The following is a 24,181-nucleotide window of genomic DNA, read 5'->3' on the forward strand; positions in this document are numbered from 1 at the left end:
AATTTCTATGTTCTACTTAGCTTCGGTAGATCCAGTAAAAGATTATACATCTACTTTTTCCAGTGCCTGAATCCCAACCAGAATACAAGGCAACAAAATCTTTTTTTTTTTATTTTAAATTCAGTACTTTATCAAAAGACTGTCGAATTTGTGAAGAACATGTCTAGTAATGTAGTATTTTGACTTCTTATTGTCTTGAGGTTTCTCCCTCACTTCTTTGAATTTAACAAACTGAAAGTGTTTGTCTTTATTTTAATGTAGAAATTCAGGGATTTCTTTAATCAAAATGACACCGGTGACCCCAGCAAAGATACCAGCGTGATCCTTACTGTGGAGGGGAGGACGTTTCCAGTAGACATCTTTTACTTACAAAGGTGTGTTTCTCTTTGATCTTCTCAGTGATGATTAGGAGGGTGTCTGACTGTGGTATCATTTTTGACTAAGGTCAGAAACACAAACCAGTAGTAAGGAGGTGTAATGTTTGATTTGGCAAACAGTCGTTCTTTCAAAATATTTCCATAGTCTTCATACCAAGAAATTAAGGATATAAGTGCAGCGTTGTTTTCAGATTGAATGATTCTTCTGGCTTTGTGAAGAACAGGAACATAAGTACAAAAGTGATGAAACAGTGAAAGCTGTGGACAAATTGAAGGGTCTTGACAAACCTGATCTCCTTCTACGACAAAGTGACGCGCTGGGTGGATGAGGGAAAGGCTGTGGATGTGGTCTACCTTGACTTCAGCAAGGCTTTTGACACCGTCTCCCACAGCATTCTCCTCAAGAAACTGGCTGCTCTTGGCTTGGACTGGCGCACGCTTCGTTGGGTTAGAAACTGACTGGATAGCCGGGCCCAAAGAGTCGTGGTGAATGGAGTCAAGTCCAGTTGGAGGCCAGTCACTAGTGGCGTCCCCCAGGGCTCGGTGCTGGGGCCGGTCCTCTTTAACATCTTCATCAATGACCTGGATGACGGCATTGAGTGCACCCTCAGTAAGTTTGCAGATGACACCAAGCTAGGTGCGTGTGTCGATCTGCTCGAGGGTAGGAAGGCTCTGCAGGAGGATCTGGATAGGCTGCACCGATGGGCTGAGGTCAACTGCATGAAGTTCAACAAGGCCAAGTGCCGGGTCCTGCACCTGGGGCGCAATAACCCCAAGCAGAGCTACAGGCTGGGAGAGGAATGGTTGGAGAGCTGCCAGGCAGAGAAGGACCTGGGAGTGATGGTGGACAGTCGGCTGAATATGAGCCAGCAGTGTGCTCTGGTGGCCAAGAAGGCCAACGGCATCCTGGCTTGTATCAGAAACACTGTGACCAGCAGGGCTAGGGAGGTGATCGTCCCCCTGTACTCGGCTCTGGTGAGGCCGCACCTCGAGTCCTGTGTTCAGTTTTGGGCCCCTCGCTACAAGAAGGACATCGAGGTGCTTGAGCGGGTCCAAAGAAGGGCGACGAAGCTGGTGAGGGGCCTGGAGAGCAAGTCCTATGAGGAGCGGCTGAAGGAGCTGGGCTTGTTCAGCCTAGAGAAGAGGAGGCTCAGGGGTGACCTTATTGCTCTGTATAAGTACATTAAAGGAGGCTGTAGCAAGGTGGGGGTTGGTCTGTTCTCCCACGTGCCTGGTGACAGGACGAGGGGGAATGGGCTAAAGTTACGCCAGGGGAGTTTTAGGTTAGATGTTAGGAAGAATTTCTTTACTGAAAGGGTTGTTAGGCACTGGAACGGGCTGCCCAGGGAGGTGGTGGAGTCACCATCCCTGGAAGTCTTCAAAAGCCGTTTAGATGTAGAGCTTAGGGATATGGTTTAGTGGGGACTGTTAGTGTTAGGTTAGAGGTTGGACTCGATGATCTTGAGGTCTCTTCCAACCTAGAAATTCTGTGATTCTGTCTTTTCTTGATCCATCAGTTTCATTTTGCAATAAATGCATATAGGCTCTTGAAAGCCCCTGAAGTGGAAATCATTAAAACAGAATTCTCAAAAGAGCCTTCTAACTCATGTACATGAATTCACATTTGTACAAACAGCTCTGGTCATGTCAGTTCACTCTGGGGAGATGCCCCAGTTCTTGGATGTGTTTGGGAACATGTCTAATAAATGGTAAATTGATTGTATGAAAAATATGATAATCCTTACAGTTACATTTCTTTCCTTAGAGCAGGCCCATGGTCATAGCTGTTATACATTTGAAGTAAGCACTCGCATATTTGCTTGGAAACACAGCATTAAAAAAAGCCCTTGAAATGGGATGTTGCTTACAGCAGCAAAACACATGTAGAAAGACTATTTTTTTTTAAACTCACATTGCTGTCAAGGAAACAAATGAATTGTCAAAGGCTGATTCGTAAGAATACATCCTGAATTAAATGTGCGTGTGATGTACAGTGTCCAAAAGCTAGCTTTTTATTCTACTCTTACATAAGCGAGGCATCTGTACTTACTTTTCTACTAACATCTCTAATTTTTCTCCCCACAGTCCTGTTCCGGACTACGTAAAATCAACTGTGGAAACTGCAATGAAAATTCACCAGATGGAGAATGATGGTGATATACTGGCATTTTTAACTGGCCAGGTATAGACAAAAGCAATTTTTTTTTTTTTTTTGCTTTACAGTGCTGTATTGTTGGCTTTGCAAAGTCTCCATCTTTCCCTAGCTGTGCTTACTTTACAGTTGTTAAAGATGATGAGCCTTTCTGGGTCAATGGGAGCAGAATTAGGCCAGTCCCAAGGACTTTCAGAAAATGTAATTAGGTCTGAATTTATCAGAGCTAGTAATGGTTAACATTTTCCCTTGTTTAATGCTGTATGGTTATGGCATTGTTGATAATGTGGAACAGCTTGTTTCTTGGTGCTAGTCACACCTACAAAGTTGTTAAAATTGACAGTGAATCATCATTAATAGGGCAAATGGAATTTTCATTTGTTAGGCTTAAAATCTGATGTCTTTGACAGAAAAACAAATTGCTATGAGATCTGCGAGTCTCTTTTGCTCTGTTTGTGCCTGTCAGCTCGCTTTGCAGCCCAGAAGAGTAAATGGGAGGTGGCTTACGGTTCTTCCAATGCAGAGCAAGCTACCTTGAATAGCTTCACTAGCGTCTTGCGTGTTTCTACAAAAAAGTTTTCATCCCCATTATTGATTCAACTTTGAAAAAGTGAATTTAATATATGATAAGGCAATGTCTAAACATTTTGTTTTCTGTCTTTTTTTTTTTGAGTGAGATGCCACAGCTGATCTCTGAATGTAATCTCGGAGAAAATGTGAGGATAGGTGTTAATGCTGGTACTGTGTCATGCCTCATCAAGATCCACAGCACAGTCAAAATATGGCCTCTCATTTTGCTCTCTCATGCATCGAGATACACAGAAAAACACCTGCTTCCTACTTATTGGGCTTTGTTCAGTCCTTCCTTTGTGATTCTTCTCACGACTTTGTGAAGGAATGCTGTTTTGAATAAATGGATATAAATATTTTATGTAAATATATTTTTCATATAAATGGCAATTAATATAAGAATATTTCAAAATTGAGGGAGCTATTCATGTGGTCCTGGATTTTGAACAACTAAAACTATATTAGGATTATTTTTGTGCATTTTTTTTTTTACAGGTGATAGCTGTATGATATTAAAGTGAAAACTCCCTCATGCCTTTTTATTTGTCTTGCTGTGGTTCTAGGAGGAAGTGGAGACTGTTGTTTCTATGCTTATAGAACAGGCTCGGGCTCTTTCTCGTACTGGAATGAAAAGACATCTCCGTGTTCTCCCCATGTATGCTGGGCTGCCTTATCCGGAGCAAATGAAGGTGTTTGAGAGAGTTTCTCGAAATGTCAGGAAGGTACGGCTGTAATTTCTGTCTTCATTTCTACCACCCAGAACAGCGTCTGTGTTTCACAGGTACCATACATAGCGTTCACATCACAAGACTGTTGTGAACTTTTATGAAGGAAGATTTTTTGCATCTCCTGATAGTGCCTGTCATTTTCATAATGCGAACCAAGAACATGTTCTCTGGCTTCCCTTTTCATCTTCCATTGTTCCTAGGTACGTTAGCTCTAGCTCTCCTGTCTACTTCAGCTCTCAATTTTTAAGAGCCTTTTTACATGCCACGTATATCTGTATCCACTTGCAGCTTTTGCTTATATCAAGTTGCAGCTTCTTACACTCTGAAGTCTTCTCCTTTCACCTGTTTTCTTTCCTTTCTGTGGACTGCCTATGTCTATTTTCTATTAGTAAAGGAAAAAATAATGACAGTGGGTAAATGCTCTGTTTTCACTTAAGATACAAGTTAAGACTTGCTTGGCTTACATAGAAAATGCTTTGTTTTGACTTCTTAAAGTCTTGTTTGGATGTTTAACATCACAGAACTGTCATCTAATTGGTCACAATTATTAGTGCTTTTTGCTTAGGCAGAGCCTGTGTTGGGGCTGAGATAAGCTGACAATTACCCAGGGGTGAGTTGTTATACTTCTTGTGCCTGCTGGAGTCTAATGAGTAAAGCTGTTCATCTGATGTTGGAAAACATTGAGTGATAAGTACTTATTTTCTCTCCTGGATATGTCAATTAATTGCCAAGACTTACTTTTTTTTTTATTTTCAAGTGAAATAAGGACTAAAATTCCCCCTGTCAGCAGGGAGCAATTATTTTTTAATATTTTGGGACATCTCTGCAGGAATACTGAACATGGAACAATGAATCAGCTCTGCCCCCCTCTTATCTCCTGCCCTGCACCAGTGTTACAACAGGTCACTGTAACTGAGAAGCAGAGAGGAGATATTTTAGTTCAGTACATAATAACGTTAAATTTACAGTCAGATTATGGTTTTCTTTGTAAATACAGCCAAGTTCTACTGCTTTTATGAAGGGAGAAAAAAATTGAATAAGAAATTAATTGTGAAACTGTAAAAAACTGGGCTTACTTTAAGCTGTCAGCTATTTCTGCTGCATCTGCTCTATCCTTTTGTGCTGCAGAGTGTGTTGATTGGAACTGATTTGAGATCTTTCAATCTCAAATGGTGGTTTGTATTTCAGTCCTGGTGCACTGATGGTAGGGCTTGACAGTGTAATGGAAATTGGGGCATCTCACTGTATCCTCCTTGTGTTCATATCTGCAGGTGATAGTAGCCACCAACGTTGCTGAGACTTCTATCACAATTCATGGAATTACATTTGTAATTGATTGTGGGTTTGTGAAGCTTCGGGCCTATAATCCAAAAACAGCCATTGAATGCCTTGTGGTGGTGCCAGAGTCCAAAGCGTCAGCTAATCAGAGAGCAGGGCGTGCCGGACGGAACCGCTCTGGAAAATGTTACAGACTGTTTACAGGTCAGTAATTTGTGTAGGGAAGATGAACCTGCTGGTATGACTTGTGTTTTGTTTTAGCATTAGCTAAAGGGAACCAAAACTGCATTTTCTTCTTTCAGCAAGAGACAGAAATTTCCCTTCATTATTCCTTTGGCATATCTAAAAGTGCATTGTTTGTACATGCTAAGCATTGGAAACTGAATTGTTTTTATGAAACAGAAATACAAACTGAGCAGGGAAAGTGCAGTGAGGTTGCATCAACATTTTAGGCTTGCAATTGCTGACACCTTTCAGAGTGACGAGTTTACTCAGTTTACCTTTCTTGGTTAAAAAAGAAAAAAAACCACTCCTGTTTTGGTTTCTGAGGCTTTGCTTCACATGTGACACTGTTCTGTGACTAAAATTCCATTTAGACTCTGTTTAATAAAGGATTCATCAGATGGTTGAAAAAAACTTCTTTATGTGGTCTCTTTTTCAGAGCAATAGGTGCCAACCCCAAATGCTGTCCTGAATTATTTAGGCTGGCACTGTAGAAAAATAACAGTTATAAATGAATCTGTCACCCACCCGGCAGTGTTCAGAAAGCTGCAATCCAACTGTCTCTATTCTCAGCTGTTTAATGAGAAAAGGCTTTACAATTGAGCATGTTAGTTGCTTATGTGCCTGAGGTTCCCTCTAGTTTTACTGTAGCTTTGAGGCTTATATCTTTTTGCAACATACATGTGATTTCCAGCAGTTGCTGCATTAAACAAAGATGTGATTTATTACCTAAATTTGTGTGTCCAGCGAAGAACGAGAGTGAATGGAATTGCTTTTGCTTTAAATTTAGCAGACGTTTTAATGGACGAGGGCCTGCAGACTAAAGCAAGTGCTTAGTAGATTGTTGAGATTAATAATTTGTCGTTAGGTCTTGGTGATACTGTTAAAATACATCTGTGTGAGATCGGCTTGCATTTCATGAGGTAGGTGTTTGGATGTACTACAGAGCATTTTTCTTGCTGATACATCTTATTTAAAAAAAAAAAAAAAAAAGTTATTTCATAGCTGTCTTTCGCATGTGTGGTCCTTGCATCTTTCAAAGCACCTTTTCCCATGTAGGTTTGCTGCATTTTTCCACGTGGAACTATAGAGCATTGTTTGAGAATTCAGGTGATACCACTGTGATCTCTTGCAACATATGCAGTGGCACTGAGCACTTTTACTCTGTAGGTGGCCATGATGATACTGCGTCCCAGGATTAGTCAACCTTTGTGGTTTTAGTGCTCCTGTCAACATAATCTCTTACATGACTATATTTAAGTTATTTTTGTGTGCCCCAGAGATGGCCTAATGATGAGTGTTTTAAGAAACATTAAAGAAAAAAATAATAAATAAAAGGTGCACTGACTGGACCAAAGCACAGGAAAGGTAAGCTACCTTTGTCTTAGTGAAGGTATGAGAGAGATCAGAAATGGAGGAAGTTTCTGTCTGGACATGAAAAATAAGTGAGGTAAAAATAATCATTCTTAATGATTCTTAAGAGAAGAATCATTTCTTCTCTTGATTTGGGGTGAGTTTAGCATAGGAATGTGTGTGTGTAGAAGAAATGGATAGAGAGGTTGCAGGGGTTTTGACCTTACGTGAAGTGTTTTTCCATGCTTATAATTTATAGTAAGTGTGCCTTAAAAAAAAAAAAAGGCATTGTTGAGTAAATTTGTTTTTCAATCCTTAGTTGTTATTTTCAATACACTTTAAAACCTCATTAACTTGTATAGTTACTAAAAATAGTATTTTTATATTGAGAACATGTTTGTTTTGAACTTTTCCTTGTCCCTTTTTAAAAATCAAAGCTTTTTTTATAGTATTACAACAAACTATGGGAAGAAAAATAAAGTATTTCCAGATTTTTATGAAGAATTTCAATTTCCAATTGAAACGTGGGTCAAGTACAGAATCAGCAGTGTAGATAAAACAAAATTTTCATACTAAAGTAATTTTATATACAGTAATTGGAGAAACATCATCTTTGAGTTAGTTGTTTTAACACCTGTTTGGTCTTTAAAATTGAATTTGAACTTGAAATGGGTACAGTTCTATCATGTTGGCTTGCCCATGGTAAGAGTTGAATCCAAAATGGCTTTGTTTTCTCCTGCAACAGAGGAAGACTTTGAGAAGTTGCCGAAGTCCACTGTTCCTGAGATGCAGCGCAGTAATCTTGCACCTGTCATCTTGCAACTGAAGGCTTTGGGAATTGACAACGTGCTCAGGTTCCACTTTCTTTCAGTGAGTCCTAGAAAATGGATTCTGTCATCTTTCTTTAGTGAAAACAGATATCGTGAGATGACACATAGGGCAATAATTACTGGTTAATGGTTCTGTTAATTTGGAAAGCATGCCTCATTGCCTACTATCAGGCAGTAAAATAGCTCTATGGAAATCAGCTAGTACAAGTAATGTGTGTGGCAACTTGGAAATAACTGTTTGTGTTCTGGAGTTTGCTGTTAGAAGTGCTGAGAACAGCTTGGAAAGAAAAACACTTGTAAGGTTCTGCAATACTAACTAGTTGTTTTACACTAAATTTTCAGGGGGAAAAGAAATATCTACAGAACTAAATCTGTCTCATTAAAAAGAGCAATACCAGTTTTTATATTACTGTGAAGTTTCTAGCTACTCTTATATCGATAACTAAATCTGATACGATAGCATTAGAAGAGACAGTTAAGAAGCAATTGTTATGGCAGTCACTTCTGGATAAAGAAAGTTTGCCTCTTCTAGCTTGGCCTAATTCTGTATACAGATAGGCTCATCATGATTACTATGACACTTTCAAGATCCTGTTGAGATGGATTTGGCTTGCAACACTGGTTGTTAATGGAAAGCTGACAGGAAGAGTCTGAGAACTTTTCATTTTGCTTAAGAAAGAAAACAGATAATTAAAATGTAATGATCTTGTGGAAGAATTTTTATGGAAATTCATGTATTCTGTTATGATAACTTTTAAGCATATTTTTCTTCACAGCCACCTCCTGCACAGTCAATGGTACAAGCTTTGGAATTGCTGTATGCTTTAGGAGGTGAGAATATACTTTGCTTTACTTAGTTATCTTACAGAAGTTATGAAAAACATTGTTAATTTGGATTTGGTGATTGGATGGATGTTAATTAAGTTTGCTTTTGAGAATAGAGTAAGAGAAATAGCAGATTTGCCCCAATGAAAGATTTATTTTTTATTTTTTATTTTCTTGAAAAGTATTTCAGCCTCCTCCAAATGTACTTTCTTTTACTGTAAGGTTATTCTACACAGGTAAGCAAGCAAAAAGCAGCAGTAACTTTATGAGAGCAACTGAAAATTGGTTAAATGGAGTATAAAACTAGAATTTAACCGTTTAGGTTGCTTAAAAGCGTACTTAGTAGCTATCTTCTGCATATTGCCTTGTACTTTTGTGAGAAGATGCGACTATTGAGAAGTTGAGGTACTCTGGGAAAGTTCCCACTGACTGGAAGAGGGGAAACATAACCCCTATTTTTAAAAAGGGAAGAAAGGAAGACCTGGGGAGCTACAGGCCAGTCAGTCTTACTTCTGTGCCTGATGAGGTCATGGGACAGAACCTCCTGGAAACCATGCTAAGGCACACGGAAAACCATGAGAATATAATTCAAAGTACTTTTTATTAGTTATTTAATAGAGTATCTTTTTATAATATTTTCTAAATTACTATTCATAGCATGTTCTCAAATTCGGTAGAGGTTAAATGTGTTCATTTTGGTTTGTATTTGTTACGCTCCTGTTGAATACTGCTAACATTAAAATCACACCCTAGCAATAGTTTTATACACAATTTTCAGTTTTGTTTTGTTGTGATTAGCAGAATGTATGTCATCTAATTTTGTTTATCAGAACAGTTCTTTTCTGACAGCTATTTAATCTTTTTGAGTGCAACAAACTTAAAGCAAAACAAGAAATTGCAGGAACAAGTAATCAAAATGAAAGTCTGCTCTACTTTTTAATAAACTACAAATACTAAGTTAAGAGTATTTGCTACATAACGTAAACACTAGGAAAAGGGTAGTGTAAAAAAGACTGTGAAGTTTGGAAGCTTCTAGACATTTGGAGCTGGTTTTACATCACTTACAAATGCCATGTTGTAAGTTCTGGCAGTCAGCATGATTCTAATTCTCATGGAACTGTAGCTCTCTTGGCCGTGATTTTGTTCTGTGCTGATTCATTTCCATCTTGTGAAGGAAGGTTTCACTCAAGGCACTTGGTTCTTGGCAGCCATTTCAAGCTTGGAACGAGTACCTGCACACTGGCTCCAAAGTGTGTTGCAAGGATGAATTTGCAGCCAAAGCCACCTTAGGGAAATGGAGAGGAAAGGTCAATAAACTCACTGATTAGCTGTTTGATGTTTTGGCAAAAGTGTTATGCTCGTGGTAGGTTCACAGGAAAGTGTAGAGCTGTTACTTTGTTGGCGGTCCAGCTTTTGTAGCAAAGCAGAGAAACGCTGATGTTGGTGTCTGAGATGGAAAGGAACGTATGTGTGTGATACAGATTCACTCTCAATTTTTTGCTGAAGTTTAAGGTTGTCAGTGGCTTACTATAGATTTTTTTTTTTTTTTTTTAAAGTTGTAGAGTTGAAGCTGCCCAAGAGTTTGCAGGTGCAGTCAGGAATAAATCCCTTATGCAAGTATGAACATGTGTTTCATCATTTGCATTGTAACAGCATGCAAATGTGCAGTTTAGGGTCAGGACCCTATTATGCCACTGCAGTGCCAACAGAGAAACGTGCAGAGCAAACGCTGTTAAGGCTGAGATAGTTCTGTTGGATAAACACATCACTGTTCTCAGACCGATTATTTTTACAGTGATGCAAACAGATTACATCAGGAGCACCTCTTAGCCTTCTTTGATGCCCCTTTGAAGGTCTCAGTTGGTATAAGTTTTAAGTATAGGTCTCGGCTGGTATAAGTTTTAAGTATAATTTAGGGGAATACAGATAAGTAGGCAAAAAGTGACTTAATTTTTAGCATTACTTCAGATCCAGGATCTTGGTGAAGATTTTTGTAAGTTATTGCCTATCAGAAACAACCACTCCAGCTAAGCTTAAAATAACTGTTTGTCTCCTTCAGCCCATCACATTTTACTAGTGATTGTTACTTGAAGCTTAATGACAAGAATAATTGAATAATTATTGAATAATTGAATAATTGAATTATTGAATAATTGAATAATCTTGAATAATTTCTACTGAGCATGTTCAATAATAATCTTAGCAATATCTTTATCTTTAAGCAGGGCTCAGATTTATTTGGTTTATAATCAGGCATATTGCTACAAAGGCATCTGTGCTCAAGCTGTATATATTCATGCATAATTGCTTTGAGATTTATAGAATTCAGCAGAAACCAGTGGATTATGGCTTGGTGTACCCGTAGAAAGTTGAAAAAATGTTAATTTCTCCTTTTCCATACTTGGGAACTCAGTTAACTATCTCTAAATGAAGGGCTACTTATTCTAAGATAATAAATTGCAGAGAGATCTGGACAGGTTGGAGAGCTGGGCGATCACCAACCGCATGAAGTTTAAAAAGAGCAAGTGCCGGGTCCTGCACCTGGCATGGGCCAACACTGGCTGTATGTACAGACTGGGCAACAAGACGCTGGAGAGCAGCCCTGCAGAGAGGGATTTGGGAATTGTGGTTGACAGCAAGTTGAATATGAGCCAGCAGTGTGCCCTGGCAGCCAGGAGGGCCAACCGTGTCCTGGGATGCATCAAGCACAGCATCACTAGTTGGTCGAGGGAAGTGATTGTCCCACTCTACTCTGCGCTGGTGCGGCCTCACCTCGAGTACTGTGTGCAGTTCTGGGCACCACAGTACAACCAGGATGTGAAAATGTTGGAGAGTGTCCAGAGAAGGGCTACAAAGATGGTGAAGGGCCTAGAGGGGAAGACATATGAGGAGCGGCTGAGGGCCCTGGGCCTGTTCAGCCTGGAGAAGAGGAGGCTGAGGGGAGACCTCATTGCGGTCTACAGCTTCCTCACAAGGGGGAGTGGAGGGGCAGGCGCTGATCAATCCTCTTTAGTGACCAGTGATAGGACCCGTGGGAATGGTGTCAAGCTGAGGCAGGGGAGGTTCAGGCTGGATATCAGGAAGAGGTTCTTCACCGAGAGGGTGGTTGTGCACTGCAATGGGCACCCCAGGGCTGTAGTCACAGCACCAAGCCAGTCAGAGTTTAAGAAGCATTTGGACTGTGCTCTTAGTCATGTAGTCTGGATTTTTGGGTAGACCTGTGTGGTGCCAGGAGTTGGACTTGATGATCCTTATGGGTCCCTTCCAACTTGGGATATTCTATGATTCTGTATTAATGGTGGTAGCACTTAAGCCTCTTCTATTGTGCTGGTCAAATGATAGCTAATCATATCTTAATTTCTGCAATTTCTTTTACTTCGTGTTTAAATTCATTAACTTTATCACTTCACGTAAGCTGACTGTTGTACCTGCTTCTGAGGAAAATATTTTGACATGTGAAATGTCTTAAAGTGTTAGTGTAGGGGTATGGTGAGGGACTTACTACATTGTCATAAGAAGTTCTATAAAAGTATATCAAATAATAAAAGAAAGTAACTGTGATAGAGGTATCTATGGCTTTAGGTATGCTGACACAAGTTTTCAGAGCTATTCTCCTTTGAAATGATTTGTGGTTTTGGTTTTCTTTGTGAAACACAGCTGAAGTACAGCTGTGGTTTTCTTGCCACCAAGCCGTCTGACAAATACCAATCTTATATAATGCCTGGGTCACAGTTATGTTTCCTCAGAATACTCTATGGTTATTTACGCAATCTGCGGTGCTCCAAAGTCTTGCTCCTGTGCTCCTCGTAGTCTTCTTGTGTGGCCTCTCTCGTGCGCTGAAATCAAGCTGCCATGCCTCCGTCCTGTACTGCTTCAGCTCCAGTCAAAAGGCTACAACTGGAACGTGGCTGCCAGTTCACTAACTGATGCATGAGGCAGGATAAACTGCAGAGAATCTTCAGCAGTTGTGCATCTCTGGTTCAGATTATATTGAATTATTTTTCTCTGTGACCTAAGAAGATATAAGTCAGAAAACTGTTTCCATTCCCAGGTGTATTTGCTATATTTTAGCTCTTATTTCTGCTCTTCTGTACACTTTAAATTCCGAAAGAAGTCTTTCTGCGCTACTTTTGCCTGTATCACAGATACCTTTATTAATGTGCTGCAGGTTTGGATATGCACTGCCGTTTAACAGAGCCTCTTGGAATAAGAATAGCAGAGTTTCCTCTGAATCCTATGTTTGCGAAGATGCTTCTGGAATCAGGTAAGAAGAAAAAATATATGACCACCTCATACTTTTCTTCATAGTCTTGTGTTGAGTAGTGAATACTGCCTTTAGTAACTGTAGAGCAGTATTAGACATTTGCTAAACTTGAAATATAGCGTTTCATCTTGGCGTGGTGCTTAGTAAAAAGAGTAGTTAAACTCATGGTCCTCTCTGATAGTGTCTAAACCAATTAACACATCAATAATTAAGTCTAATATATTTGTCTTGTTATTTTCCATTAAAACATTCATTCTTGTGAAGAAAAACCATGAGTTTAGATATTGCATTTTTGTATGCTTTAAAAATACATCATGCTTCTTTTCCTCTTTATTTTGTATGGTGATAAGTTGAATGATAGAAGACTTCATGTACTGAATATCTCCACTTACTCCTCAGGAAATTTTGGCTGCTCCCAGGAAATTTTAACAATTGCTGCCATGATGCAGATTCAAAATATTTTTATGATCCCTCCAAATCAAAAATCTCAAGCTGTAAGTTCAACTATGTTATTTTGTATGTTCCATATGTAAGGTATTATACTGCTGCTCATTGCATACTGCAAGTTTACATGAAAATGAAACAGTTTTAAACTCTACCTATTGGTTATAGGCAAAAGGTGAATCTGATTAACAGGGGGAGCCTTGGAGTTCCTTGCCAGTGATAAAAGCCTCCTTCTGAGGATCAGAAATGTGGAGGGATATAATCCAGTATTGACCAGCATTAGGGCTTGTTAAAAGATGGGTTAAAAAGAAACAAACAAAATTTAAAAACCTCCCCAAGTCACTTTCCTTTTGAGAGAAACAAACAAACAAAAGTATTAGGATGTAGCAAATGCTTAAAAGGTAGTAAGAGCCTAATTTTAATGCATCCTTCTCATACTTTTGGCATTCCTTTTCAGTTCACTTTTCTAATTTAAGTTTTAGAACACCACCTCAACGTAGGTGGGCTAGTAGAATATTATGTTGCCTAGAACTACTACTCTTTATGGTAAGAATTTTGACAGTCAACGTGGAGATAATGGGAACTGAGGGTATTAGACATGATCATTGCAAAAAATCAATCTGCCTGTAAAAAATATATTTCTTTTTCAGGCCAGGCAACACAGAAAGTTTGCTGTGGAAGAAGGTGATCACCTCACTATGCTTAACGTTTATGAAGCCTTTGTCAAAGTAAGTTGATTCAAGTGCATGTGGATTTGCAGAAATGTAAGGAACTCGAACATCCCCCAGTTCTGATTCTGGAAGTTCTGGGTATAGCATCCTCAAAGTTGAGGACTTGCCAAATCTATTAAATGATAGTTCTGCTTTGTTTGTATTTTGTCATAGACCTTGAACAGGAAATAGAAAAATTCTCTGGTTTGGGTACAGCACAAAATTCTTGCCTGTGGAGAACTGTCTCCATTGGAATTTTTGAACAGGTCTAGGAAAAACATGTTTTCAAATTCTCAGTGAAATTCATGTTACCATATCTTTTTTATAAACGTATCCAAGTTTTACTGATGATAAACTGCATCCAAGTCTAGCAATTTTTTAAAATAGTTGCCTCATTGATCAACGCATCCTCTTTTTCAGCAACCTTATGTATTTACCTTAAGGTTTAACAGCAATCTTAATACTTTTCTGTAAGCTGAGGTTTTACCTATTAGTTTTGAAGTACTATACCTGCTGGGGAGAAGTATGTTTTGCTGGTATAAAGCATGTCTGTAATAATATATTTGTAACAGTCTTGAGTCAAACCAGTATAACAGCTCTACTATTTAAAAAAGTGACTTTCCTCTCCCCAGCTCCAGGTACTAACCAAAGCTCAGGTACCAACCAAAAATTTGCCCTTTAGATTTTGTACCTGCATAATTCTCTCAGAAGTAGCCAGTTGCAGAGATTCTTGGAGTAAGTGCTGGCTTCTGGAGAAATAGTGAAAACATTTGAACTAATTAAAACAGTAAACAGAAAAGTTTGTTTACTTTTTCAGATTAAAAACAGACTAATTTATGATATAATGCATTTGTGTGAGAAAATTAAATGATTGATGCTTTTCTCTTTGACCACATGTGAAGAAATGAGGAACAACTATTTGAACATATCCTCACAGTGTTTATTCTGCTGCCATTTAGAAGTTGCTTCAAACATGTTCTGTAATTACTGTCGATTACTAACTCATGTTAGTTGCCGTGTAGGCAGATAATTTTCAGGGAAAAGAACAATAAATAGTGTTGTAGGAGAGAAAACAGAATGAGACTGTGATCCAAGAGAGATTGTTTTTTGTTTTGCTGGAGGGATTTCACTGTAATTTTTTTCTTCTCATTCTACAGCACAGCAAGAGCTCTCAGTGGTGTCAGGAGCACTTTCTAAACTACAAAGGTCTTGTTAGAGCTTCTGTTGTAAGAGAGCAGCTGAAAAAGCTTCTTGTACGTTTTAAAGTTCCAAAGAAGTCCAGTGAAGGTGAAAGTTTGCTTTTTTTTAAAAAAAACAAAACAAAACATGTCCGATACGCTTTGAGGATAGTTTCCAAATTGTTAGTCTGCCTTTTGCTTTTCTTGTAACCTTTTTTTTCTCTATGGCCTAAAAATAACATTAATTAAAAGCATATTTTTCCCATAAAAATGACTGTAAAAGAGCAACGTAGCCCATTTTTATGATTTGAATTTAGTCCAGTCTTCATTAGTTAAGTTTTCCAGCAAGAAAATTGATTGTATTGATTATATATTGATAATTGATTATATATATATTAAATATATAATCAATTAACCATTGATTATATATTTAAAGGACAGATTTTACAAAAATCATAAAAGAAGGAATGGGGTGACCTATTTGACTTCTCAAAAAACGCATTTTTTCTACTATGTTCAAAATGCATAGACATTGGGATCTGATTTCCAGCTGTGTTGTGAGGATGTGGATGCTATGACTAGTTCCCAAAACTTGTCTCTAACTGCTCTGAAAAATCAGACTTCACTGCTTAGCTGTCACACTAGGTTGCTCTAAGGACTGTGAAACTATCTTCATGGAGACATCAGTGGCAACAGTATTTTTTTTCACAGTAATTTTGACTTGCTGTGAAATTGAAGTCAGAAGAGATTGCAGGGTTTGCCTTCAAGCCTTTGCTATCAAAGTTTGATTGATGAATCAAACTTGTCTATATATTTTTTTTATTATTTTTTAATTTACATTGATGAATTTGACAGCCAAACATTATTTTCTTCAGGTGATCCAGATCCTGTTTTGAGATGCATAGTTTCTGGATTCTTTGCTAACGCAGCTAAATTCCACTCTACCGGTGCTTACAGGTAAATATATGTACTTTCATTACAACTGTTGCTTGGTTTAAAAGTTTTGACTGGATAAATCAACAAATGGGTGCTCTTCTAGGCACTTGCACTAAGAAACATGGCACTTGATTTACTACATCTTTGAAGGCTTGTGTGTTCAAACTACTTCAATTCTTCTCTCTTCTTTTTGGCAAATATGATTAGAATTATTGATAGCAAGAAGCTGCTACTAATAGGAATTATTTGTGTTAATACAAGCAAGTACTGTGTCTTTGTAGTGCTTCAGAGCACTGAATAAAAGCCTGAAACACTAGTTCTTCATTTAATATAGATAGATTTCTTCTAGATCATTAAACTAGAATTTTTTCCTTTTGCCAGGATTTAAGCCTGGTTTCAGCCGAAAGCCTGTTCATTAAATGTGAATGTTTTTAGTTTGCTCTAGTTCTTTCGCTGTTGCCATTTGTTAACGTTTGTACTGTGGATGGAAGAAACCAAGTGTTAAATAATAAATCTGTGCATGATCTGAAATAGTATCTTGCTTTCAAGGACTATCCGTGATGACCATGAGCTTCATATCCACCCCACTTCAGTGTTGTATGCAGAGAAACCTCCACGCTGGTAAGTTAAAGCAACTTGCACTTGATTTGTGATCTTTAGAAGACGTTTTGAGCATTCAGACATTTTCATGAATGACTTTTTGTAGAGAGAGGGATAAACGCAGGTCATGGTTCTTACAGAGATAATTTGGTTGGTGTTTCCTTTGCAACTTTTTATAGGCAGTATCCAAATAAATCAGGGAAATAAAATGATGTTTAACAATCAAAAAGCTTGCAGAGGTTGGAAAGGAGAGGCAAGTGACCCTTTTAATAGGCACCATGTCTTGCACTACAAATTGTTCTCTGAGTGGTCTCTGTACCTAGATGTGGCTAGAGTTATGTTGCTTTTATTAAACCTAGTAAGTAAATGTCCTATCAAATAGATGTTGCAGTACTTGCACTTGGATTCCTGGGAGAGGGCTTAGGTATAAATTTCGTGATCCAGAATCCTTTGAGATGAGATATGGTTGTTTAAAAGATGACATTAATAGTATTACTTTCCTCTTAGCTGGGATATTACAGTTCCATTTATGCCAAAAATGCTCAAATAACTAGAAATGTGCTTCCAACTGCCAGATCAACATGATGAACCTGATGTATTTGGACTCTTGTCCTGTAGGTGAGAATTTGAAGGGTAAACTTGGCCTGTGTTATCTGTTATCTTGGAACTGGCTTCCTACGCCTTGTGCGTATGGTTTGCAGAAGCGTAACTGATTGGAACTTAGCCATCGATTACATTGGCTCACAAAACAGAAATGAGTCCAGCTCTCACTTGGTGTGAACTGGACCGATTCTTCAGGGCTGAGTTGAGCAGAGTGTAGCTACAGTAATTTTTGCCAATGAAACCAGCCTGATCCTCTCCCTTTTTCGCTATTTTTTAACCTCCTGTCATTGCTACTGAAAATAAGACACAAACTGTTTGAAATGATGAAAAGAATGCTTTGCAGATACACTTCTGAAACTTTCTAGCTTGCTGAAGATGATGACATCCTGAAAGAGGTTCTGTTGTGGGAGAGTGACAGACAGTAAGAAGAATAAATTGAGAAGAAAATAATCTGTAGAGAAAATCCAGCAGTAAAAAAGCATTGGAAGAATTCCTTGCTCCAGCACACACTTTCTGCAATCTCTTAGCAGAGGGCTCAAGTACTGCAGGGTTCAGTTTTCAAGTGAGGTCAGAGCAGAATCTCCATCCTAGCCTTGGGCACTTCCAGAAATCAGAACTGTGGATAGCTGGAAGCCTTAACTGGTAAAACCTGAAAGCTCTTGTTTGCTTCACTGGCTGTTTGGTGGCAGCAGTAATTTCTTGGAGCTGTCTTCCAAGGCCATGTGGTATTGTCACTGCCAACCCCAACACCCTACTCGCTAAGGACATCTTTTAAGACAGGGGTTTAACTTACCTGGCAACCCTGCTTTCAGTGCTACTTCTGTCTTAGAGCACCTCCTGTACTGAGAACTTCAGTTTTTGATCTGTTACAGGTGTTCATAGTGTGTTCTTGTTTCTCTTCCTTTGATTTCTCTTTACTTGGATTGGTTAGCATGAGTCTGGCTGCATTTGGCAGAGAATTTTGGACTCTTTCCTATTTGCTTTGAGAGCAAAATATCAATTAATGAGAGACCACAAACCTTGTGGCAGCTTTATGCTTATAGAAGGCAAATAACTTCTGGTTTTGGTGACTAACTGTTCAGAGCGTGGGTTTGTGCTTCCTTGGTAAAATTGACTTTCCCTGCAGAAGGTTATCTTCCGAAATGGGTTGCCCATTCTGTTCATGCAGGCAGTAATGTATGAGTCCATGTGACTGTTTCTAAATTTCCTGTCGGGGTATGAAGCTGATTTCTTTTCCAAATCCTTATCTTGCTTGCTTGCAGACACCAGGGGTAGTCGTGCTGTATTTGTGCCCAGCTTGCTACGGGCACAGGGTTTTGGTGCCTTTGACAACCTTCCTCCTGATATTACAGAATAAGTAATATTCTGTCTTCCAAAGGATTTGCTTTGAGTCCCCTTGGCCCCATTATTTTTATACCTTGTAGCAGTCTGTCATGGTAGTATGTGAAATTGTTTTTAATGGTAGTCTAGAAGTTGTCTTCATGTAGAGCACTCCAAGCAACTGGTAGGAAAGAGGTAAGAGACCATACAAGTTATAGACTTCTTTGTGCTGTGAATACTACCTCTAGCAGCCTGTTTGAGAAACTATTTAAATATGCCATTATACACCTGCCTCCCTCATTGCTTTATAGTATGTTCTTTTTTCTTTTCTTTCTCCTAGGGTAGTCTACAATGAAGTCATACAGACTGCCAAATACTACATGAGAGATGTGACAGCCATTGAATCAGCATGGCTCTTGGAACTGGCACCTCATTTTTACCAGCAAGGAACGGTACGGAATCGGCATAAAGCCCAAACGGTACCATTGCTGTATTAACAGCTCTTGTATCTGAACTTTTAAGTGCTTTTTTTTTTTTTTGTCATCTATGTAACGATACAAAAATTATCCAACCAACAGGCATGATTTCGAAGTTATAAAATAGTATATTCTTCCAGTAAATGAAACCTTGAACTATTTTACACTTAAATGTAGGTAGTTGGTATTACTTCTGGGAGCAGCACTAGGACTGGCAGAGGTCATGCTTTTCACAAATTTAAGTCTCTGTATGCTTTGCAAATGTTTGTGCAAATCCCAGGCCTTCTGCTCATGATTCAGAGCTGCAAAAGTCAGCTCTGATCTGTTAAAACACGAAATGTCAAAGAATAGCTGTTATTTGTGCAAACCTTTATTTTAGGTTCTGTAACGTGTGATATACATAACTATACACATACGTAGAGGAAGAAGAAGAGGAGGCCAGGAGGGGATCTTATCAATTTAATCAATACCTGAAGGAAGGGCATGAGGAAGCCAGAACCAGGCTCTTTTCAGTAACGACCAGTGGCAGGACAAGAGGCAGTGTGCACAAACTGGAGCACAGGAGGTTCTGTCTAACCATCAGGAAGTACTTCTTTACTGTGTGTGTAACAGAGCACTGGCAGAGGTTGCCCAAAGTTGTGGAGATCTCCTTGGAGATCTTCAAAAGCTGCTTGGACTTGGCCCTGGGCAATCTGCAGTAGGTGTCCCTGCTTGAGCGGGGGGGGGTTGGACCAGATGGACCCCAGAGGTCTCTTCCAACCTCAACCATCCTGTGTGTGGTTCTGTTCTTCACAGATATCTCTTAAGTTACCACTTTTTCCTATCATTCTTTAGCTACTCTGCCCTATGCAAATTCATCAATCAAGACGTATTCACTGATAATATTTAATGCCAATCCAGTTTTCACAATTATCTAAATGTTATTTATGCCAAAGCTTCTGATACCACATTGCATGTAGATACCGTACAGGCAAGATAACCAAATTGTTCTTGCATGCGAGTTTCCCATTGGGATTAATATTAGTCATATGAATTAGTGAACTATTTCCAAAATGCTGAGTGAAAAAGTGCACTTGCCTATCAGACTGATGCAAAATGAGATTTGTTTGTGCACATGAGCAGCCAGGTTGCAAAAATGCTTGTTTGGTTTATACATCTGCTATGCTTTTTTTTTTTTTTTTTTTTTTTTTTTAAATAATCTCAGGCTTGCTTTCTTTTACTTCTTGGGTTTTTTGGAAAAAAAAAAAAGAAAACATTGTGCTACATGGATTGTCTTAGAACATATGTATGTGGTTTCAGTGTACAACAGAATTGGCATCTATCCATACAATTGACTTGAGAGGGTGTTTTTTCTTATTTTTATGAATGCTGAGCTTGAAGAATTCATCTTGGTTATCCAGACATTTGTCGTCTATAAATACATTTATTAAGTAGCTGAGTATTTTTTGCCTTTTACTCTATAATACGTTTGACAAAGGTAGTAATGACCCTGCAGGGTAGTCCCTCGAGTCTTTAGCTGCTGTTAGATGCATTCTGCAAGCATGGTGTAGAAAGATGAGCCAATGTTCGTGTTTTATCTAATCTGCTCCTGGAATAATTCATCCTTTTGACTCACATATTTACGTGTTGAAACATCCCATATGTAACACAACATCTCATTAGGAAATGACCTCTCCGTGGGCTAAAACTCAGTGTGAGGTTTTACTTTAAATAGGTGGTGTTGGGAAATGTGATTCAGTGACTCATAGAATCGCTTTTTGTAAGCGAATAAGAGTTGTCTTGAGCTGTACCACCTACCTGACTGAGAGAACATGTTTTCCAAGGCACCATTACCACTGTTGCAGATGCTCCATAAAATCACCTAACTCTTAGTATTGCCATTCTTTAGATTTGATCTGTTTGCATGATGAAGTAAGCATTGCATTCATCCTAAAGTAATGGAAGTTACCGAAGGTGGTGCTATTTTTGAGGAAAACTTTTTGAAAAACTTATTCAGTTTGGTCAGCCTCTGTTTATCTTCATCAGCCAAAAGGCTTGGATGTATTTATAAAAATGTTTGAAAATCAAATATATATCTGTTGTGTAAAGCTTTGAATTATAGATGTAAATTTTGTATATGCAAACAATTGCAAGGCACAAAAATTTATGCTGAATTATACTAATTCAGACTTATACTGAAGAACACATCTTTCTGCTTAAATATTTCTGAAATCTTAGGATTTTTATTCGTATATCATTCAAACAAAAAAAAAACCACAAATTAGAACTGAATAGATTCTCTGCTAAGACTTTTTTTTCTACACTTTGATTACAGTTTCAGACAATTGTGTTTCATTCTAACTTTTGCAGTGGTTTTGGAGGGTGTTCTTCCATTGCGCTTTTTGGCATGCCTTTTTCTTTAGGAGAAATAGATGCAAAGCTCCACTGAAACTACGGCTGCAGAGTTAATATGTTAGTTAAAATCTTATACTTCGTGTATGTGTTCCTGGTGTTTGTGCAGATGCATTGTTGGGAGCACATCTATCTTTATGTGCGTTTTCACATGTTGGCAAGTTGCTTCAGCTGGGGAATTTTCATATGCTTGCAGTCAATACAGAAATACTAGAAGATGCTGTTTTATATCAAGCCAAAATACTATTTGGGGATGCATGTGGGTTTCTTTTTTTCTTTTTTTTTAATGGATTTCATGTATTTATTTTAGCTTTATCAATAATAAGCAGGGCTTGGGAAGGGTAATATTTGTCTAAGGATTTATTTAATTTATGATTAATAACTGAAAACATTCTAGTTGAACTTTTTTCTATTTGTGGTGTATGTGCTATGAAGTCTTTTTTTCTTTTTGCAGCATCTTTCCTTGAAAGCCAAAAGAGCTAAAGTGGATGACCACTGATTTGACATGACTTGTGACAGCAGATGCAGAACCTACCAGTGATTTGAAGCTGGCTACAGTCCATTCAGCAGTTAGTTCATTACCAATTTGATCCTGCATAAAGTTAAATGTTTAAATGCCTGCCAGGATCTGTAGGGGTTTATGCATGACCAGTACATTGTAAACCTATGTAGAGCTTGCACTGTGGGCATTTTATTCTTTGCCTAATTGACCACTGTTGTTAATCTAGGCATGTTGCTCCTTTTAATAAATAGGCAAACAACAACAACAACAACAAAAAAAAAAAAGTAAGAGGACATACAGGACCACAAAAAAGCCTTCAAGAGGGAAGCTGATTTCCTGGAGTGGTACAGCTGCCTTATGAGAGTGGGGAATAGGGTACCCTGCCTCCTATTACCTAGAGCACTGTGACTACTACCGGCCAAACTGAGACTGACTCCTGACAGCAGGTAGCTCAGGGCAAGGAAGTCGCCCTTGAAATACAAGGGACTGCCATGGAAATATTGATTTCATGTTGGACCATCCCGAACTGGTGCAACTTGTGCTCCCAAGCAGTAACAGTCTCCTGCCTGAAGCTGAGCTGCCCCTTGCTTCCTTTGCTGTAACAGTCCTATAGAAAGTAGCATAATATCTAAAATGTCTCATTTCCATACTTGAGAATAGTTATTTGAGGAGGGGGAGGAAGAGAAACAGCTCAGCCTTTCTAAGAAGGATTTTTTTTTTCCTCAGTCAAGGAACTCTGTATTTGTTAACAGTTATTCAGATTTGCAGATGGGGCTTTACGTTTTTTTTTATTATTCTTATTTCTAACAAGAAAAAGCTGTTAGCCTCTTTTGGCTTGGAAATCCCAGAAAATATCATCAGGGAACACGTATTCTAGTGTCTCATTCAGCAAAGATGAATATGTTCTGTACTTTCCTAATAAGGAACACCGTGTGTGTGTGTGTATGTATACACACACATATATGTGTATGTGTGTGTGTATATATATATATATACACACATATAAATAAGAAAAAAGAATTTGTTCTTTGCTGCCTGGGACTGCATGTGTTACTGCAAGAGAAGGATGCTCTGAACACTTCCTGCTTTAACCAGAATTCCATGGCTACTTTTCAGTAAAGAACTGTATTTTTTGTGTTTTAATAAAATAGCTTGTATACATGTATTTATTTTTTCCTACTCTATCAATATTTATTTTAGAAAGGCACAACATATTGTTCTAAAATTTTATTTTTGTAAGGCAATTGATGTGATGAATATTTTGGGCACATTAGCTGTGATTTCGTTTTCTTTTTTTTTAAAAAAAAAAAAAGCAACAGTATGTAAATAGGCAGAAATTTCTATGTAGAGTGAATGCCTTACTCATAATAGGACTGCCTTGAAAACTGTGAGAGCTTCTTTACTTTCTCCTTTACTAACACCTGCAGAAAGAATATGTTCTGTCATGTGCAACGTGTTGTCTGTGCAGTGTCTCCATACTGGTTGCCAGCACAAAATGATGGACCAGTCTCAACGTAAGCCACCAGCAGCAAGACAAACCACGTCACCTTCTTTGTCTTCCCTGGGAGCCTCACCTTTGTATTACTTTCTTAGAATGGAAGCTCTTTGGGGCAGGGACTGTCTCCTAGCCAGAGCTGAGAGCATTGCTGGCACTTATTGAACATAATCAATTTGCAGGTTTTTTTTTCTGTCAAAGGATCAGAGAATGAACTAAATATGAAGACTTTTCAAGTGTCTGTGTCGCTCCGTCCTCTGGAAATATTCTTACAAAAAATAATAAAAACCATTGAATCAAGGAAGCTTGAGAGTGCATTACTTCAGGCTGCCTAGAGGGTGGTTTCCTAGCATACTGGGTGGCTGTGTGGTGCTGGTCTGGGTGGTGCTCGGCATGCAGAGGGTGGCCACTGAACTTGCTGCTTTGAGAATTTCAGCTGGGTCTGAACTCTCTTCTCCAGGTGTACTTTAGCCTGGCTTTACATCTGCAAAATTTTCTGTTGGAATGACTGTGACTCCTGCCAAGTTCAGAAGCCAGGGATGTAAAAGCTTTGTAACGTGCTGCAAGCAATTGTACTTCTGTAAGAACGAGTGCAATATGTCTTATAAACAAAAACAGAAATGGAGACTTGTCTTCACAGTGGGTAGGTAGTTTTACAGACTGTGGAAGGATTGCCGGAGGTGCACACACAGGTTGAACACGTAGACTTTATACTAGAGATGTAGGCAAGAATAAGTGTTTTTAGTATCCATATTAAGGTATCTTTAGAGAGAAAGCACTCTTTTCATCAAGAAAGGTGGACCCTTTGAAGGTGCTTGAAGTCAGAGACCCAAAACTTGAAAGGACTGAAAATGTCTTTACTTTATAAAATTGTGGCCTGCAGCTCTCTGCCAGCTGTCTGCGTAGCTCTATGCTTTAAATAACTTT

General features: G+C 38.6%; 1 protein-coding gene across 2 annotated transcripts in view; it reads left to right on the forward strand.

Annotated features, from left to right (window-relative positions):
* DHX35 (DEAH-box helicase 35) overlaps positions 1-23,558 on the forward strand; it is a 32,099-nt gene extending 8,541 nt beyond the window's left edge. The window contains exons 9-22 of one of the 2 annotated variants that reach the window (XM_068700471.1): positions 262-374; positions 2,463-2,559; positions 3,663-3,821; positions 5,099-5,309; positions 7,426-7,550; positions 8,287-8,341; positions 12,504-12,599; positions 12,999-13,093; positions 13,694-13,771; positions 14,911-15,040; positions 15,807-15,888; positions 16,417-16,488; positions 18,731-18,869; positions 21,712-23,558. In XM_068700471.1, the coding sequence (XP_068556572.1) occupies positions 262-374; positions 2,463-2,559; positions 3,663-3,821; positions 5,099-5,309; positions 7,426-7,550; positions 8,287-8,341; positions 12,504-12,599; positions 12,999-13,093; positions 13,694-13,771; positions 14,911-15,040; positions 15,807-15,888; positions 16,417-16,488; positions 18,731-18,869; positions 21,712-21,756 (1,497 nt within the window). In that variant the 3' untranslated portion in view covers positions 21,757-23,558. The remainder of the gene's footprint in view (positions 1-261; positions 375-2,462; positions 2,560-3,662; positions 3,822-5,098; positions 5,310-7,425; positions 7,551-8,286; positions 8,342-12,503; positions 12,600-12,998; positions 13,094-13,693; positions 13,772-14,910; positions 15,041-15,806; positions 15,889-16,416; positions 16,489-18,730; positions 18,870-21,711) is intronic. The other variant, XM_068700472.1, reaches the window with a different exon arrangement.
* The last annotated feature ends 623 nt before the right edge of the window (positions 23,559-24,181 follow it).

Source organism: Anas acuta, chromosome 16 (assembly GCF_963932015.1).
Source record: "Anas acuta chromosome 16, bAnaAcu1.1, whole genome shotgun sequence".
NCBI lineage: Eukaryota > Metazoa > Chordata > Aves > Anseriformes > Anatidae > Anas > Anas acuta.